Source organism: Scleropages formosus, chromosome 10, assembly GCF_900964775.1.
Source record: "Scleropages formosus chromosome 10, fSclFor1.1, whole genome shotgun sequence".
NCBI lineage: Eukaryota > Metazoa > Chordata > Actinopteri > Osteoglossiformes > Osteoglossidae > Scleropages > Scleropages formosus.
In genome coordinates, this window is record NC_041815.1 from 21,160,026 (window position 1) to 21,180,481 (window position 20,456).

At 45.3% G+C, this 20,456-nt stretch overlaps 1 protein-coding gene across 2 annotated transcripts in view; it reads left to right on the forward strand.

Annotated features, from left to right (window-relative positions):
* arhgap35a (Rho GTPase activating protein 35a) overlaps positions 1–16,914 on the forward strand; it is a 60,638-nt gene extending 43,724 nt beyond the window's left edge. For both annotated transcript variants that reach the window (XM_018748756.2, XM_018748757.2), the window contains exons 4-7: positions 5,223–5,300; positions 7,728–7,859; positions 10,457–10,562; positions 10,891–16,914. In XM_018748756.2, coding sequence (XP_018604272.2) covers positions 5,223–5,300; positions 7,728–7,859; positions 10,457–10,562; positions 10,891–11,290 — 716 coding nt within the window. In that variant the 3' untranslated portion in view covers positions 11,291–16,914. The remainder of the gene's footprint in view (positions 1–5,222; positions 5,301–7,727; positions 7,860–10,456; positions 10,563–10,890) is intronic.
* The last annotated feature ends 3,542 nt before the right edge of the window (positions 16,915–20,456 follow it).

Below are 20,456 nucleotides of genomic sequence, written 5' to 3' on the forward strand. Positions count from 1 at the left end.
CCATTAAAGAATGAAGTTTATAGGTGTTTTGCATCTGTTACTATTATTAATGTTTATCCAGTGCAACCATGTTGTCACGCTCTCATGTATTCTTTACTGCTTCATGATAGCTGTGCATTGCGGTTCCAGTTGTGAGCAGTAGTGACAAACATTCCACCTTTGGAGACAGAATGGCTGGACATTAGGCAGTCTGCCAAGTAGTTCAACCCCAGCCTCTTTCCATGGGCAAGTGTAGGTCATCTGTTAGGGTCTGCTTCAGGATGACCAGCAAAGCAGGCTGGGGTAAGGATGGCCAATCTGACACTAATGTAATCACTCACATCTTTACATGATCTCTTTACTTACAAGTAATCTGGTATGTTTTACAGAGAACTGGGTCGGTGGAGAAGTTCTGCCATAAACATAATTTTATGGTGCAATAAGTTTGAAATTAATATTTCGGACCATGGATGTGACTTCTTCAAATGTCATGAAACACATTTTGTTGCACATAATCGAGAGATCAGCATATTTGCTTTGTGCTGCAGAATTCTGCATTTTCCTGCAATCTCTGCCCCATAAATGCAGCTTTTCTCCTGCAGGTTAGCAATGGTTTTTTTGCAAAAGCCTGGCTTTTCTGCACACTTTCACTGTGGAATGTCAGGTTGCACAATAACCTCTTCGAAACCCTGGTCACAGACTTGATCAAGCAGCAACCATGCGCCTGAGTGTAGAGGTCAGTCCACATATCAAGGTAAACGTGTTGTGTGCCAAGGGGCAAAGAGCCCAGCAGCTGAGCTAGGGTAATTTTTCAAGGGGGTGTGCACTAGTGACATGTTCTCCTATATCTTTGGGTGTGTTGTGCCTGCCTTTTGGTTGTCTTTCTTACATTGCTTGTCTTGTCATCTATACATCTCTGTCTGTATGCCAAACTTTTATCCGCCATTTATCTTTCTTTTACATCTCTCTCTCTCTCTCTCTCTCTCTCTCTCTCTCTCTCTCTCTCTGTCTTCCCCTGCCATTCGTGTCAGTTCCCAAATGTATCCCACTCACAAACATCCTTCTTCTGTCCGTCTCTCTCTCTCTCTCCTCCTCTCTTTCCTCCCCTTTCTCTCCCATAATGTCCTATCCCCTTGGCTTTACCTGAGGCTCGTGGGACACCAGGCCTCCTGCAGTCACTTTCAGCTCACTGGTTTCCTGGACCAGATCGATATCGGGAAGGAGGAAATTAGTGCAGACTTTTGGGCTCAGTGCTGCATGTCGTGAGAGGCAGACTGCTGAAACAGCTCCCAGCCAGATCTGGGATAACGCCCTTGAAGGCCAGGATCCAGCTCCAGCAGTGCTCAGCAGCTCCACAGGCTGTGCGCACAGCATGTTCCAGTGCAAACTCTCACAGGGGGCTGTATCCATAAACCATTAGAATACATTGTTTAATTCCACAGAAATACTATAATACTGGTATTTCTAACTTAATTAGCATCACGTATTGGAATTTTCTGTATATTTTGTTTGCGAAAGGCTTTTTGTCATTACATTTCTTAGTGATCTTATCAGTTGTCTTGCAAATAGGGGAGATTGAAGTCCTCTGTTTCTTGGCATTACCTGGCATGTAATCCTTTTTATTTTAATTTTGAAATGTATTTCAGATATAAACTTTCAGTTGTCCAAGGTTGAGAAGTGACCTATCTCAGAAGTGGGATCAGAATGGCCAAACCTAAAAGAGGTGGATTTTTACTTTTTTTCATAACATTACAGGAGAAGAAAAATGTAATAAGGCAGGGCAGGACCCTGGTGCAACAGGGTACACTGTTAGGCTGGATCCCAGTTATTAAATAGGAAATCCACAACCTTTTCTGTCATATCTGCTATACATCCTTACCTTATATCAAATATGTCTCTGTGTGCCATTATCTCAGGCGGTCTCATGCCTTCATTTCACATGCTCTCTCCTTCTTCCTTGCACATTTGCATGTGTAAGGGTCGTTTTCCCTCCTCCTCCTTTCATGTCCAACTCTTCCTCTTCTTGTCACTTGTGTCCTTCTCCAAATGTCATCCTGGGAATCTGTTTCAGCATGTGTGGGCACGCATGCCTATTGATGCAGGCACCAAGCGGACAAGTGCACTGCAGCGGGAGCAGAAGGGACAGCACAGGGACCTTTTGAAAATAGCTGTTGTAGCTGGCGGCCATGACACTTCAGACTTCACCGATCTGTTCCTCTGATCGATTGGACGTGGTGTCAGAATTACTGACTAGCAGGAAGTTGTCATTTAGCTGCATTCCTCATCATGTGTGAGTGTTTGCGCATGTGTGGATGTGCATAAGTGAGAGAGGAAAAGAGTGAGACAGAGGTAAAATGTGTAGAAACAGTTGTAGTAAAGGTTTTTATGTCTGAGTGTCCTATTGGCCAACGTACTTAATTGCACAAAGGCGTAAGTTACATTATGGTGGTAACTTGGCATATGCCATTTTTCAGTGCTTATACTTTACCTCTTTTCATACAGCTGGATATTGGGGAATTAATTCAGATTTAAGGCATTGCTCAGAAGTGCAGCAGCAAGGCCTTCATGGGAGTTTAAAAAAACATGACGATCTGGTCCTTTAACCACTGTGCTACACTTTGTACCCTGCTGTGAAGACATGAAATGTAGGCGATTGAGTGTGACGCAGCTCTGCGAGTCCCTTTCTCAATTCCCTGCAAGGCAATTTGTCATTTGCTCCCGGTTACACTTCGGCTGTTTTGTTGGGGCTCGTCTAAAATCAGCAAGGCTCTCGAGTTGCCAAATGTTCTCTTCGATGTTTTAAGTTCAAGTGACAGAAATCTGGGTCTCCTGTTTTGCTTTTGGTTTGATGGATGTGAATAAAACTCAAGGAGTGAAATAATGTGAGTTTAAAATGTTTGGGGGCTAATGTTGACATGACTCTGGTCTTTGTTTTGTCTCTGCCTACGACACAGGAAGGTAGCACTTTGGCCATTTTTCCAAAACACAAGAGAAAGTTTGCGTTGCTTTCACAATTTGTCGTGTGCACCCAAAAACAGCCCTCTATTGGATAGTTTGGTTTCTTCGGATTTTACATAGAGAATGGGGATGAGGGCAAAGGGGTGTGACTGAAAAGAGAGGAGGTAGGGACAGAGGAGAGTTGATCAATGGGAGGAGAGAAGAATGCTTGGAAGGGTGTACAGAGATGTGACAGATGAGATTGTATGACATAAGCCAATACAGACTCCTCTTGTGTCATCTGGCTGAGCTTGTTCCTGACCCAAAAGTAGCCATCACACAGCGACAGTCTGCTGGTTCTTACCAAAGCCTTGGTCTCAGGATGATCATTCGCTTTGCTGTTTGAGATTCAAAACAGACCAGGTCAACCATGTCACACTGACTCTTTCCGTTCCCTCAGACCTTTATGGTTTGTGGATTACAAATATCAGCTGATTGCTTTATGCATTTGGTATATTCTGGCCCATTTAATGCTAAAATGTACATCTTTATGTATATAAGTTCATTGAATTGTTGCAGCCTAAAGGTGGTACTAGACTTAACTCACATTCATGATTCTGTATGTAAGTGATTCAAACTCATGCCAGATGTCTTGAATGAAGGATGTTTAAGAATAACTGTTATACTTTCCTCATCCACACACATGACTGTATTAATATTACAGATATGGTCCAAACATCTGTAGTAATGACCCTGAAATGCCAATGCAGTGATTGGTACAAGAGGTCTGTTCAGAACAAGTGTTCACTGTTTTGTTGTTTATGTTCAGATTATTCCCGTTGAATGATTTCATGAGCCTTTATGATGGTCCTCAGAGCCTGTTCGTTTACAACTTCTTTCTGTTAGTGTTCCTTCAAGCTTTTTTTCATCACTGAGAAGAATTTGCATAAACTGGTGGTGCCTGAAATTGATACATGTGCCGCTTTCTTATTCTTGAGGAAATGGGAGGATCGCACGTGTTTCTTTTTCCTAGCTCTGATGAAGTTCTCACGAGGCTCTGCAGCAGTAGGGCCACTGGGTCATCCAAAAGTCGGAGTCTCCGTTTCTCCTCTCCACTCCTGTGCAGTGTGACCTTCTCTTCTCCACACCCCTGCAATGACACCTCCTCTCTTCACAAACCAAAAAACTCCTTTCCTCCCCAATAAGCACAGAAGCACTATCCAGCCCCCCCCGGTGTCTATTAAACCTTTTGTGGGTAATTGATTGGGGGGGAGAATCGATGTGGCCTGCTTTGACAGCGAGGTTCCTTATTTCCGTGAACAGCTTGCAGCCCTTCTCTTTATTGACGCCCTGCTTTTGCAAGCCTTGCTATTGTTGTGGTAAAGCTTGGAGGCAATGGGGTGTGGTAGGTGGGGGCACATCCTCCATGCTCTTGGGTGGCAACCATGTCTCAGCATGGTTCTCTTCGTGTTCCCCTGCATGCAACACCTTTTAGCCAGTTTAAGTTTTAAGTATTTGTTTTTTTGTTTCATGCTTTTGCCCAGAATCCTTGATACTTTGGCAGCCACATCGGGAAGATTTGCCAGTGTGTGCTTCCCTCCAGGGAGCCACTCTTTGCTTTTTTGTATGGTTTTTTTTTTTTTTTTTTTTTTTTTTTTTTTTGGCGCACTCGCACCCCCTGCCACTTTCCACCTCTAAACCTTAATCAACAGCAATAAGTCAGAAATCATGCAGAAACAGAGTAAAAGAACACAACTTTGGAACTCAAGCAGCAAACCTCATTTTGTGGTGTTTCACTTGTTCAGTAGAAAATTGTATGGGGTCCAGAGGGTACTTTGAGGTTTTTTTCTGCTATAAGCCTCAGTGAAGAAAGCTTTTATACCAGTGTGTGTCTTTGCCAAACGACAGGTGCGGTGGGCTTTTTGGTGGATCACCTAGTAGAATCTTTGTGTCTTGGTGGGACTCCGGTGAACCAAATCCTCATTTCTTCCTTATCTTCTGCTGGGATTCATTGATGTTGGCGTTTTTTAAAAAAAAAACTGTTATTACTATTATTTTAAACAATGATTTAGCTGACACCATTGTCCTAACATACTTAATTTTAGGTTTTTACTTTAAGCTACTTGCACATCTTTACCCATTTTTATACTTAGCTAGTTTCTAGTGGACCCATTCAGGGTAAGTTCCATACAAAAGGAAATTACAGGGGGAGCACAGATTGGAACCTGGGTTCTTGTATTGCACTGCGATAGGTCTCCTCCTCCTCGTGCCATCTCACCCTCCTATCCCTCTCCTACTCACTGCAGGGCTCAGCACAGAGGGGATCTACCGGGTCAGTGGGAACAAGGCTGAGATGGAGAGCATGCAGAGACAGTTCGAACAGGGTGAGTCCTGCTGACCTGCAGGTATTGGCATGTCTGACTGACTCCAGATGAGTGCAAGTTGACCTCTTTGGCTGAACTGGACTATCTCAGTGCTTAGTTCATACCACAGTATGTGAAAGACACAGATGCATTATCATCATGTTTGGCAGCATTCCTGCTAGGAGACTAAGCATTGCTTTGACACTTTCATCAAATTTGTTTTTACAGTGCAGTTTTGTCAACAGAGTTTCACAGACCTCAGTTTAGGTCATTTCCCAGAAGGAATCAAATACCAGAAAGCCCCTTTTGTTCAGCTATGCCCGGTTCCTGAAGGAGTAGAGGAGTATAAAACCAAGATTAAAAACTGGAATGCTGATGCACAAAATTAATTATTTGGTAGATCCCCTTATCCTGAGTCTATTGTAAAACTTATAGTTCTACTATTTGATACTTTTTTTTTTATAGAATATATTGTATTTGCATTTATAACATTGCTTAAAAATATATGCAGGCTTGGACTTGCAGTGGGATTCTGTTTCAACAGTCCTGTTGTAATGTCAGGTTGCAATAACTTCAAACACCCTTATCCTGTATCTGTCAACCGACTAATGGTAAATAACTGCAAAAGGTGAACGGAAGCAAAGCGTGGGCTCACCCCAGTAAAGACTGGGATTAAAACATGAACAGTGTAAATATGGCAGTGCTTCCAATGTGTCCGAGTGCTGTTATCATGCCACGCAATCGTGATTGCAACAGTCACTCATCAAAAAACAAAATTATAGTTTTTGGTAATATTGTCATAATTCTGAGTAGCTGTATGTCACTTCGGGATCACAAATAATGGATTTTCTCTGGTAGTACAACAGCAAGGCCTGTCTATGGACCTTAACAAGCTGGTGGTTACAAGGCAAGTACTTTAACTGCTACACCACTTAGTTCATAGATTATTAATACAGTACCCTTGTTAATGCATGGAAACTCTGTTTAAAGTGTGGAACATAACATGCATTTCTTCAGCAATGCCATCCTTTCTGCTGTGCATCGTGCTCCTTGCCTGCCACACCTGTGGAAGCCTGGTGTATGTGTAATATTTCTATCTTATCTATTTGTGTAATGTAAAACAGATATGTTTAATTAACCTGTGAGAGTCAGGAGTCATTGATCCTGAGATGATGTAATATAGTTCCTCGGTACCCTCTACTCCCACTGAAATGCTCTTGGGAGCATGGAAACAGTCTTTCATCAAGAAGGGGTGGTGTGTGTTGGTGTGACGGGGGCTCTCGGTTTATTACCTTCTCAATAGATTTGGTTAATGAATCATGCAGAAGACCGATATGGTTGAGGTGACAGGAGGTGAAATTCACTGTCAAATCAATGAGGGCCTTTGAGTAGGTAACATTACAAGAGGAACTGCAGAACCAAGAACCATCTGCAGGTTAAAAACGCTGCACTGACCATGCCTTCTGTGCCTTCCAAGCTCCCCAAAAGCGGTTTTGTCCATCCGTTCAGCCATAACCTCCTTTGCAGCTCAACATGGGCTGGAGGGTGTGCCCCCTACTAGGTGCTTACGCCCACAATGGGCTTGGACCAGGTGGGTATTGTTTTACAAAGATACAATGGACCTATCGGGATTGCAGTGCTTTATCTCAACAGAAATTAATCATGAGTGAGCTTTTTTTAAATTAAGTTTCTCCCTTATTTCTGCAGACTTGCTCATCACATCCCTTTTTTTTTTTTTTTAAATTGGAAACAAATGCTTAGCACGAAGGCTGGCCCAGTAATTACACTTGTCTTCTAGTTTTCACTGGTAGCACTCAGCTTCTTAGTTCCCTCTCACTTTAGATTCTCGCTTACTCTTATGGACAAGGTGTAGAATTACCTCAGCGATTTACATACTTCAATAGTACAAAATGCACTTGGTGTTAAATATAAAGCTGGTGTGTTAAGCGCCATAGAGTATTAATATGGATTAAGTGAACATCCGACACAGCTAATTGCTTGGATGTAAGGTCATTAAAGGTCATGTACAACATGAGCACACGCTATCAGATTTTGCGCTGCACATTTCCACTCTAATGGAAGTCCGCCGAACTATCTGAGCGAGGGACTCGAAGACTCCGGTGCTGAAAGGCAGGGAACGGTCTTTGGGCACTGCTGTAGCCACAAACAGGGACAACTGTGATCTCCACAGGCTTTGCTCAGCTTCTCCGGGCCCCTTGTGGTGAGCGTAGAGTCAACGTCCCCCAGTAGTCACTTGTTGGTGCTAATGATGCCGACTGGCAGGGCTGCTGTAGCACTCTGCAGTCAGTATGAGTGTGCCTGTCATCGCCGGTTCTGTGGGTGCTTTTATGTGTACCTGTCAGTGGGATCATCAGAGGGAGAGTTCCTCAATGGGGAGGTTGGAGAAGGATGAGGCTGAGATTAACTGTTTCTTTGTCTGTTTCTCAGATCACAACCTGGACCTGGTGGAGAAGGACTTCACTGTGAACACGGTAGCAGGAGCTATGAAGAGCTTTTTCTCTGAGCTGCCGGAGCCACTGGTGCCCTACAGCATGCAGGTGGAGCTAGTGGAAGCATACAGTAAGAGCAGGGATGAGGAAGATGATGGGAATTGAATGTGTGGGGGTGTGTAGATAACTGTTGGCTGGCTGAGGAGATGCAATTATGCAAGGAGTTGCTCAGAGGCACTTTTGGAGTACGGAAGTGTTAGACAAATAAAGGACCGAAAATAAGACATTAGAGCTGTTCTCCAACTCACCCACCATTACACCGAGCATGTTCTGTACACACTCCTTGACCTTGCCTGAAACCTGTAACAAAGGCAACTGCCAAGGGCGGGTGCTCTGTACTTCTCTCTCACCTCTGCCTGCGGGAGCTGTGCAGCCAAGAGACTAAGGAGGCTTATCCTTACGCTGCTCTAGGGACCTGCCATAATCCTGTCGAACCCTCGTGTCTGCCACGCAGCAGCAGAAGCTTGTGGTGTAGCTATGACGAAGCCCCGAGAAAGGAAAAAACGAACGAGACAAGATGAAGAGCCAACGGACAAGCACTAAATTGATTGGGGGCCACATGGATGTGTATAGCTACACAGAATCGATGGGCGGAGTCAGTACAGCAGTGAGCTGACCCATCTGTCACTCCTGGGGGGGGGGGGGGTAAGCTGTGATGTCCCTAGAGACTGCCTCATTTCTGCTGTCGATCCCTTTTGGCAAAAGGTGTGTGCTCCCATACCTATTCTTTTTTTACAGCAGGACTGTCATGGCTCATTTCAATGGTGGGGGTCTTATTATTTATTAATTTAACTGGCACTTTTGTTGAAAGCAAGTTACAATGTTATGTTTCTACAGCAAAATACTTGTAGTGGTTTACCCATTTATATAATTGGGTAATATTTGTTGTAGTTATTCAGGATAAGAACCATGATCATCAGTACTATGGGGGTGAGCTTAAACCTGGGTCCTGTGATTTCAAGGTAATGACTAACCACTTTGCTTCTTGCTGGACCTTGTTTTTGCAGCTTTCTACTTCATCCTCCCCTTCATTCATTTTGTTAGCTTGCTAAAAAAGTAAAAATACATTTGAAGACCTCACCGTGTGTTTTGGAGAAGTAATCACAATTTGTTGCCATGTCTCAAAGGAATCTCATCCTTATGAAACAAAGATTAATTAACAATCACTCCAGTGAAATATGGGTTGTAGCAAGAGTGTGCAGACACGGACGCGCTAGGGACTGTATTCAACACCTCCGATGTGCACCGGGTATTAATAGTTCCTACAGGCATGCTTTGCTTAGCCGAGCAGAGGGGCAGAAGAATTCACAGTAACAATGGTGCATTCTAGCCTCATCACCAACTCAAAGTAAACACGTCACTGTGTTTATGGCCCCCTGGACACAGCACATTGTCATGTTTGTGCTATTTCTGTGATGTCACATCTTGAGGACATTCTTGCTGGTCTGAGACTGCATGTGTGAAATGTTCATCTCAGGTGCATTTAAACTTGTAAGTCTGATTTAAAATGATAAAGCTGCTTTGCATATTGGTTTTTTTTCCGTCTTTCCTCCAGAGAAAATTAAGTCCACCACCAATCCTGTGGTTACTATAAAACCCAGGAATATACTCATTTTAGTCAGTGTCACTTTTGCTACTTGCTCAAATTTTTATAAAAGAATAACCTCAGGAAGCCTTTCTAAATAACTGCAAGAGTGAGCTAAACCCCACAGTTCCCCAGTTGTTTGTTGAAACATTAATATCTGCTATAAATTTCAAAAAGGAACATTTGCCATTACAACTAGATTTCTCATTTGAAGATTAGTAGTAAGCTGGCATTTAAAAGCTTTGTTTGAAAGGGTATATGTGAGGTAATGTTTGGAGAACCAGCAGAATATTACACCCGTGTTCTGTGGATGTTTTTGGGGCAGCCGACCCTGGTCAGGGGCAGTGGATCTCAACCCACCATCGCAGGCTTGTTTACCTGGTCAGACTCTTGGACATGTCATGCATCCGTCACTGGATGGGGATTGTGATGCCCATTGCTGGGAGGGGGCTGCATGGTGTGCTGTGCAGTGGGGTTTTAGGAAGGAGCACATCTGCTGTCACATGGAGGTGCTGCAACAGACAGGGGGCTGTTTGTGTGTGAGAATTTACATAACAGGACAAGGCTCACTAGTGACTTTGTGCTCAGTGAACATAACTGGTGTATATGGGGTGGTGTGTCAGTCTGTCTCACTGTACATTCTTTGGCTCTATGTTCTTTACATTTGCACAGGCATAAACGGTGGTTTTGAGGTGATTTAGATCATAAACATTATGCTGTGGAAGTTCTGGGATATTTTCACTGCCATATATGCCCCAAATTCCATACACACTAGGCACTGTGTGTGTGCGTGCATATGTGTGTAACTGACCAACAAGCCTCTGACCCGCATTCGTGTGCGTGCACGCGCGCATGGAGGGTCGCATGACTTGCAGGATACTGCAACAGCGAGGACTCAGGAATTCAGCAGAGTAGTTACAGCCAAGAGGAGGTCATTCACATCACACTGTGGGCTTATACTTCTTCACCATGCAGCACCTTTGAACATAAAGGCTTTCAGTGCCTTGGAATGTCAATGTGAACATTTCTTGTGCGGTTGGGTGTGGCTCTTTGATGCTTACACTGTACCTGCTTGTCCACAGAGATCAATGACCGTGAGCAGAGGCTGCAGACCATGAAGGACACACTGCGCAAGTTCCCCCGCGAGAACTACGACGTCTTCAAATTTGTCATCAGCCACTTGAACAAGTGAGTGCCATGGTTGGGCCCGTCTGCATTGCTCCGCGGGGCTGGGTATCGCGCCGCAAACTGTTAATAGACCTGGCAAATGTGTGCAATTTCTGCTGATGACAGGGGTGCTCTGTGACATTACTGGAGGAGATTGGATGAAACCTGCATACTCTTGAGTTTTAATGAAGGAATAAGGCTCAAGAGTCCATGGTCTCCTGTGAATGTACTTAATAAAGGTTTATGTTATGCAGGATCTGTTTTGAATAGGAAGAACCTTTCTCTATAATAAGTATGCCAGGCAATTCCAAATTGAAACCGGAAGTTTTTTTTTCCCCCCCCCATGCAGGGTGAGCCAGAATAGCCGGACAAACTTGATGACCAGTGAAAACCTCTCTATCTGCTTCTGGCCAACGCTCATGAGGCCTGACTTCACCACCATGGATGCGCTGACTGCCACCCGCACATACCAGACAATCATTGAGACCTTCATCCACCAGTGCGGCTTCTTCTTCTACAGCCAGCCCCTTGTGGAGACTCCCAGTGGCCTGCCTTGCCAGCCTGCCTCTCCCACTGCTCTCTCTGGAGGTCCTGCTTACCCATCCCAGTCCACACCCCCTCTGGCCACACACTATGTGCCCCAGCAGCAGTCCCCACCCCATTCCCCGCCCCCTACCCCACAGTCACCACTGCAGTCCCTCTTGCCGCTGCACCCCCACCACACCCCGGCTGAACAACAGACTCTGTGATGGAGAGAGAACTCATGAGAGATGTGATTCCCCCCCCCCTCCCTTTTTTTTTTTTTTTTTTTGCGCCCACAAGGAATACGTAATGTTTGAGCCACTGAAGTAACTCGCCTCTTTTTTTTTTTTTTGGTCTCGTACCATTCCTCTTGCACTCATTTCATTTTTTGTTTCCTCCTGGCATCTGTCTTTCTCCATTACTCCTGCCATAAAAAGGAAACTCAAAGGTTTACGTGTGCACAAATGAACACTGGGAGCCAGAGGATGGCACGGCCTGGAATGGCTGCCTTCCTGTGTCACTGTGGACAAGAGCCCTTCTCCCCCTGCATCTTGCCCTCCAATCTGCTGGTGTCAGATGAAAGCGCAGCCCCCCTGGGATGGAGTGTATAAAGGACTTTGTGGAAAATGGGTGGTGCCAGAAGTCCTGGTAGCATTTGGACTCATTGCTGAGCTCTGAGTGATGTCCCGACTTTAATCTCCTTACCATGTTCCTCCGTCATCCTGTTCCCCTTGACCTCATGCACCCTTGCTTGGAGAATCAGGTCCTGAACCAGGCGAGCCCACCCTAGTACACTAGTCCGATTTGCTCTTTTGTGAGGGGGTTTGGGACAGGTAAGAGAGACAATATGTGTGACGATATTTGTGGGCAGATCTTATCAGATGATAAAGAAAAGAACTGGCCTCGTCATAAGGACCCTTCAATCCTCCATCTCTTCCGAGTAGAGCCCTTGCAATCCTCCACATGTGGAAGGAGAAATCCCAGACACTAGACTTGGGATACTCAGTAGAGATTATGAACTCTGGTAGGACTTCCCGGATGCTCCTTGAAGTTGCCTCCCCCTGCATCTGCGACAACACTAGAACCCCAGGCTTGCTCACTAAGCTGGAAGACACCCTGCATAACAGACAGAATAGTTTTTAATGCTGTTTTTGATTTGCTCTGCTATTTTCTGTTCTTTGTACAGCTCCCTCCAAACACACACACACACACACACCCACCCTTTTTCAAAAGTGTGGGTTTTATAACTATGGATCCGTCTGAGGAGGACCGCATGTTAGGTAGTCGGGCTCCTTGTGCAGCCACGGGTGGACGGCTTGGCAGAGACCCTCAGTCAAATCCACAGGAAGTCCTTCCCCTTTGAGCTGCTGCATTGATCCCAAAATGCTTTGCACTACAGGAGTGGGAAATTGTGGGGGTGGCACACAGGGGGCTAGTTAGGGACACTGAGTAACGGGAGGCCCAGAAAAGCACTTTAAAGCAGATGCAACACAGAACACAAATGTTGTGTAAAATGGACTGTTAGCGTGGCTGGAGAAATCTGCATCCCCATCCTGCTGGGCCCCTGTGCTTTCTTCACCTGTACAGAAGTCCTGAGTAGGAGGTGTACTCACTCGAAGCAGTTAGTTGTCATGTTCCGATTTGTGAAATAAAGCTGGCTCACCATGGGTTCAGGAGTGATCGCCAGAATAAGGCTGAAATATCTGTGGGTTTGATTAATGTGATGCTTGAATCACAGGGACCCTTTGACCAACTGCAGTCTGGATGCACAGCTGCGTTCTGGATGTTTGTCCGTGTGTCCGCGCCTGCGCGTGTGTCAAACTGCCGCAGGCACATGCTGAACACAAGCTCTGAGCTGCAGACAGATAAGCTCTCACTTGGCGGGCTGTGACATCGATCAGAACTGATGGAGGAGGTGATTGTAGGAGTCCGGTGGTGAGATAGGAACTGAGGATTTAATATGGGACGCCATGCTGTTGACCAGTGTTTGGAAGGAGGCTTCAGTAGGCAGAAGCTGAAAAGATGAGTAGCACATGCGACAGTAGCTGGAGGAGTGATCTTTTTATTGTAATGCCTGTTACACAGCCATCTGCAACTGTAACTCCTTGCTAAGTCACACCCGACTTGCAATTCTGTGATGGCGTGGCACCAGGAGAACACTGCAGAACATTGTAGTGATGCTTGGGGGGCTGTTCTCCGTGGCGTGGCATACCTTTTGTCATGGTGTGCGGATGATCAGCAGGGAGAGCTTCATCGCCTGAGTCGGCAATCCGCAGACCTTTGTCTCCTGGTGAGCCTCAGCCCTGCAAAATCTCCTCAGGCATCCCATGATCCTTTGCGGCAGGCCGGTACCCCACCCTTTGCAACCTTGCCGGCAAAGGAGGATGTGTTCTAAACTGCAGTGATCCACTGATTCTTGCCTTGGCTGGGGACTTTGTTCTGCCTGTCTCTGCTCGTCTCCATGGTGACGGAGGCGGCGGTTTACCCTGGAGCAGCTCTGGCTCACTGAGGAGTGGAGCGTCACCTGGTTGCCATGGAGCTCTGCCGCCCCCCCCCCCCCCCCCCTTCATCCTAAGTGGTTGTATCCCCCGTCACGTCCTCTGCAGAGGTCCCCAGCCAGTCTCAGTGGATGTGCAGCCCAGTGAGAAAACACCCCAGTGGTTTAATGATCAAGACTTGAGACTGAACAAGGGCTGAGAAAAGGGTGTGTGTGTGTGTGTGTGTGTGTGTGTGTGTGTGTGTGTGTGTGTGTGTGTGTGTGTGTGTGTGTGCGCGTGCGAGAGAGAGAGAAAGGGAGAGAACACAAGAAAGGGGGAGGGAGAAGTCCTACACCGTAATTGATGGGTGTAGGATGACAGGTTGATCCAGCACAGATTTAGCGTAGCCAGGAGCCTGTAAAGGGGGTCCACCACCACTTGATCTTAAAAGAGCCAATTAAAAATGAGCCCAGTGGGTCACAGCCGCTTGGCAGTAGAATCAACGCTGAGACCAACTGAATGTCATCCAGAATGATAGAGGAAAAGCCTTTTTTAAAGTTTAAAACAAATTACCACTGAATGTCACCTGGTTTGCAAAACTAGAGCTTTCTGGGTAGAGTGCCCAAACGGCTGTGTTGGTCAACCTCCAGCAACGGGCATGTAACTCATCTGAAGGCCTTTTTTCGGCCCACCCCTCCCTTGGCAGCCTTCAATCGGATGATGGGTCCACAGTGCTTTGTGTGAGAACACACTGATGCCACCTGCCGGACAGATACCTGCAGTGTGACCTGCATGATGTTTGAAAGGAAGGTGGGCCGACAGGGATGCCTGCAGAGGTCTTCCCCTGGTCCCTGTGACATTTCAAACACTCAGGACTAAATTCTGTATTTGTGCCACATTAATACCCTTCGTTGCATTGCTGCATTTGCCGAGTTGTCCGGCGAACAGCCCTGCTGCCCTAGTGATGCACAGAACACTGTCGCAACCTGTGCGTCCATCCAGTGTTTGACATCTGTGCTGATGATTAACCGCAGCACGGGCAATGCAGCTTTGACCTCACACGGGTCACACTGATGTTTACCCGAACATGTCTGTGTAGGATGTTATGTGTGAGGCGCATTCGGACGGTACAGTTGCATCACCGCCAAACTGCATGTTCTAGCTCTTAGCAAAAAAGCCAAAAATTTTCTGCTGGTTTATCCTTGCTACAATACACCTCTTGCTTAGAAAGTTATAAATTGGATACCTATATGGGCGTAGAAATTGTCTTTGTAATGTGGAAAATTTTAGTAAATGGACAGGAAATCTGCTTATGTGTAACCCTCAATGCTCGAACATGCTGAAAATGAGACATGTTTGCTCATTCGGATTCAGAGCTCTTGATTTGAATCTGAAGGGTTTAGGACACTGGATGGTGTGTGTGTGTGTGTGTGTGTGTGTGTGTGTGTGTGTGTTTGTGTTTGCACCCTGATGTGCTGGAAAGATTGCTGACAGGATGGCCCTGTTGTCCCAAGTCAGAGTTTTAGCTCGGGAGCCGAGGGAAAAGAGGAGCTCAGCCGCCTGTCCACTCTGCACTTTGAGCGTAGTGGTGTTCTGTGTTCATCCCACTTTACTGATGCTTCACGCTCATCGATTCTGCTTTTCTAAAGACTGCAAATAAGTTTTGCTTCCCCCCTCCCCCCACAACTCCAGTGCCCGGTCGAACAGACGAATAGCGCATCAAACCTGCCGCATATAATAGCGGTCACAGTTCTTTAGGTGCGCTTCTTTGAGAACTTTAACTCTGGCTTCCAATGCATTGTGTCCAGCGGTGCTGCTGAACCTTTGTTAGTGTTCAATGTGGACTTTGTGTGATCATCGCTGCACTTGGAATTTTTTCAAGCAGAATCTGGCCGTGGGGATTCTGAAAGTAGATGCCGTGCTGCATTTGCTTCGGAACGGAGTGACTTGTCGTTGTCTTTTGGGTATCCAGGTAGGGACTGGACAATTGAAATGGGCCTTGGGAAACAAGAGTCTGTTGTTTTTGTTGTCTTGTTGCCATCTCAACCGCTTGGCAGTTGGTAGCCCTTTGAGCATGAGGTTTGGACCATGGTGCTTTCTGCTTCCTTTTTCCTCCTGATTGCTGCTTTTTTCTGTCTGTCCTGCATTTGTCTTAAGTGCAGATTTACACGAGCTCACTGCTCTGTCTGGAATTTAAGCGGTGACCTTTCCAGCTTTGTGTGTGTGTGTGTGTGTGTGTGTGTGTATCTTTGATTGGCCCCAACTAGAAGGGTAAACAGGGAGCCAGCCAATGATAGTCCAGCCAGCCTGACCTTTGAGCCCCCCAGCGTTTGAGCCATTTTTTTATGCGCGCACACACAAGAGAACATGGTCGTTGCTCACAATCAGTGTCGTCCCTGAAACGACAACTGCAAAGTGCAGCACACATAAAAGCCAAATGGGGGTGTTGCTTTTTTGGCTCAGCATGTGGATGTGGGGTCCAGCGGTGGGACACTTCTGTCACGTCTGCTCATCTCTTGACGCACACAGAGCCAATGCAGCTCTGTCGCTTGTCTCCAGGACAGGGGTGTCAGCATGGCCACAGAGTCACTTCCATAGCTCTACACTACCTATGTCACGTATGCTGGTCTCTCCCGCTTCCTGAACTGCTCGAGTCACCGTGGCTCTTACTTGAAGAACTCTTGCTTGTAATTAAACTGTAGAAAGAAAAAAAGTCCACCTTCACTGTTAGTCCCCTTGTTTTTATAAACTTTGTTCTGTTTTTTTTTTTTCTTTTTTTTTTTTCTTTTGCCCAGAGGGAGATTTGAAGTGGCATTTTGGGAGATGGAGGGTTTGAAGGGAAACACGAAGGGGACTCCAAACTCTCCGGTACTTGTATTTTTGAATGCCTTTGACGCATTCTCTGTGTCTGATGAACGAACACCAAACAAGACTCTGAGCACAGATGAAAATGCTGCAAAAAAAAGTGGTGGGGGGAGGTGGGGTGGGGGACTGGAAAGAGGTAAGGTAAAGAAAAACAAAATAGAATAAGACTTGTATTAAAAATGTGACAATGGTTCAGCGATTTTCTGTGGCTGCCTCACTTGTTTTTCTTTACTTTTGCAACAATGGTGACAGATTGTCTGTTAAGTTAAATGAAAACAAGCAAGCTATATTCAAATGGTTGTTTATTTGTATGTTAGGGGTCTAACACTTTGCCCTTTAGTTGATGGTGATAGCAAGCATTTCTTTTATGTTTTATTTTAATAATTAAAGAAAACATTTTTTTAACAATTTTGTGAATGGTGTTAAGGCCAATTCAGTATAGTGCATGATTTAATCCAAGCCAGGGAGAGGGAAGTACCACTCTCAGTATTAAAAAAAAAAAAAAAAAAGAAAAAAAAAACCAAAATAGTTAAAATGAAAATAAAAAAATAAAAATTCAGTAAAATAAGATACATCAAGAAAAAAATCATGTTATTTGCAAAAACTATGGTAATTTGTCTCAATGGGAATGGTGTACAAACATTAAGGCCTTACATGACCTGTATAATACTAAATAAATCAATCTTGTAAAATCTGCCTCCTGTCTGTCTCTCTTTTAGCACTATGTAGCGTAAGGAATCGATTGGATTTAAGTAGGGTGCCATTGTAAAACAGCGGGAGGTGCTGGTGCCACACAGCTCCTAGGCTCTGGATTTAGATGTAGGTTCAAATCTCACTGTCGGCATCACGTGCATGTTCTCCCGGTGTTTGTGTGGCTTTCCTCCAGGTGCTCCAGTTTTCCTCCAGCTCTCCACAAACGTGCGTTTCGGGGGAATCGGTGGTCCTAGTGTTTCTACATTGGATAGAAGTGAGTACTCCTTTGTGATTTTCCCCGCAGTGGACTGGTGTGCTGTCCACGTTGTACCCTGCCTCATACCCTTTGCTGCTGGGATAGCTTCTGGATCACAGTGACCCTACAGTTTCCAATAATGTACAGATGGTTTCAAGTTAAACTTTTCTACCCCTGGTGTCGGACAGGAGGGGCAACATTTCAGCGAACACTCCTGAGGAAGGGACCAGTTGCCATCTGACTGCTCTTTAATGATCTCCATCCTCCAAATTATGATTAGTCTACAGTGGGACTTTGCCTCTGTGGTGAGAGCTGTTGCATTCGCCACCAGCAATGGCTGTTCGCACCCGCTCGCACTCGCTGATGGGGGGCCCTGTTTGAATGACAGGGCAGTGAAGGGTGCAGGTGGCGGTGTCGCACATTTCCCATGGCGTCTGATTGGATCTCGCCTGCTTGGACTTGTCATAGCTCATTCAGAAGGTTTTTAAAATACTCCCATGATGTTTATATAATTTTACTGACACCTGAGCTTCATCTGCTGCCGCCACTTAAATCATGTTGCGTGATTTTCAGACCCGGGCGTCTTATTCAATGTTTTCTTCACAGTCTGTAAGTGGTGCGCTTTCTGCAAACGGTCACATTCACGTGCCCAAAACTGCAGCTTATTTCTGTGTTTGGCTCAGAATTCTGGGTATATCAACAGATTAAAAAATTGATTTTAATCCTGTCCACTAAATGCAAATAGCAGAAGGAATGTGCTGGATGGGAATTTCCTTCATCTGACCTTTTGATCAAGGCTCTATCCCCTCTGATTATTTTAAGGAGAATTCATTGTAAGTGACCTTTGTTCTGTTTAGTCTCATTTGTAGTCTTTATTTAAAAAGAAAAAAAAAAAAAGTGATTTGAAATGAAAAGGCTGGTGCTCTGTGAGGCCATGTGACCTTTGAACCGTAACCTTTAAAGCCATCAGAGTCAGGCCAGGAGCTCATGTTTGACTGTGATATGTATACAGCAGCAGTGAGAACTATGAGTTCACCTGGGCAACACAACATCTGTATGGGTTCCTAAAGTAGGCAGAAGAGAGGAAAAGAAAGGAGGGGAAGCAAAACAGCAGCCTGACATCACAGCATCCCTGCTGCAGAAAAGCTGGGATGATATGACAGCTCATTTCTAAGCAGAATGCATGTAAAGCAAAAATTGGTTTCCAGCAACTGGAATCCCATTTTATACTTGTACTGTATGGAGAATCAATCAATCTGATTTGGCCAAGTATGCGCGCACGCACACATGGAATTTGGCTTTGGTTCGCAATGGCTCATAGTGTAGAGTAGACAAACTTGTCTACATACACACACGCACATTGACAGTGATCTGGTTCATCAGTGAGGGATGTCTGAAAAAATCTAGCACTTGGTTTTTCTACTGAAATCATTTATTTCTTTGTGATCAGTCTAACTGATCAGTTTATCAAACTGTTTTGAAGATCCTGCTTTGATTTAGGCTGCACTCCACTCCACACGAACCACAGCTATTTAAAATAACGTTTTACTTCCCTTTTCTCATAAAGGTTTATTTCCTCGTGAGCTTTGCAGTGTCTGCTTTTAACAGTTCACTCGTCTAGTTCTCGATAACTGCTGGCCAGGTGTGGGGTCACCGTGGTCCAGAGCCGATGCCGAAAGCAGAGGACGGAAGGCCAGGGTACAGTCTGGACAGGACGCCAGGCTATACAGGGAAAATCTAATACACGCTCATTCACTCACACGCCCAGGGCGATTCAGACTGAGAGGACACAAATGAACATGGACAGACAACACAGATTCCTCATACACGGCAAGATTTGAACCATGGCCCTGGAGCTGTAAGACACTGCCGTGCCACCCACCGATAATAATGATAATTGAATAAGCTGATGCATAAAAGTAGTTTTGTATACTTTTTTTTTTAAGTTGTGCATAAATTTGATTCCTGTTGTAATTATTATGAAATTGCACTTTGCAGAATAACTAGATCGTCAAGATCAAGAAGATCAGGTCCCCCCATAGTGTGCCAATGACAGAGAGAGTGTGTTGCACTGATGTATGGATGAGTGACCCAGTGTAAGTAGAGTATCTAGCAGTGTAAGTCACCGCGATGAATAAGGTGTGTGGGCTGATAACACTACATAGAGTTCATTGGAAGTCGTTTTGAAGAAAAGTGTCTGATGAATGAATGAATGTAAATGTTGGGAAGCAAAGTCACATTTCATGGGTGTTTTTACACACATCTACCAGAAGGGGGCGCTCTTGTCACACATACGTGTCAGTGCGTCTCCCTTCACCGCAGAGAAATTGGCACTTGGCCGTCCTTAATTCTTATTTATTCATTTCGCTGGTGCTTTTCTCCAAGGATATTTATAATGTTAAGCTACTAACAAGTTATTTACTCATCTGGGTAATTTCACTGGAGCAATTTAGGGTATATAACTTGCTAGAAGGCACTACACCTTGATAGGAGGTTTGAACCCATCACCCTCAGGGCTAAAGGGAGGGACACTAACCGCCATCCCACCAAACACAGTTATTTACATTGCTTTATTTTGGGAGCAAAGTAAAAACTTAAGTTTGCACAGTGATACAGCTTTCAGTGTCTCCACCCATGTGGTGTTCTGTGAAGGTGAAGAGGTCTTACATTTTGTGTGTGTGTTTTCTCCTTCCTCCTTGGTCCCGACACGTGACCCACACACGTTTCCAGTGCCCCTAGGTGGTAACGAGCTCATCAATACAGGTACCGTACCTTGACTCGGGTTCGAGTAGTTTCATTGACGGGTTTCAGAAACTCCATCTCCCAGAAGGCCGCTATTGATTCCGCGGAGGGTCTTCGGCGTCTCGCTATCGACGCTTGCCTCGATGCAGAGGCGAGGGGGAGGAGGCCGGATCGGCTCCACGTAACAGGGCAGCGTCCAAATGATGGGTTCGCCGTTCGCGTGGCCTGAACGCTGCTGCGTGAACGAGCTAATTACTTTTTGTAGGACAAATTAAAAAACAGAAACACATCTGGAAGTGACTGAAAAGATTGTCCAAAGGAGTGATTTCTGTTGCCCTTTTTTGTAAAAAAAAAAAAGTT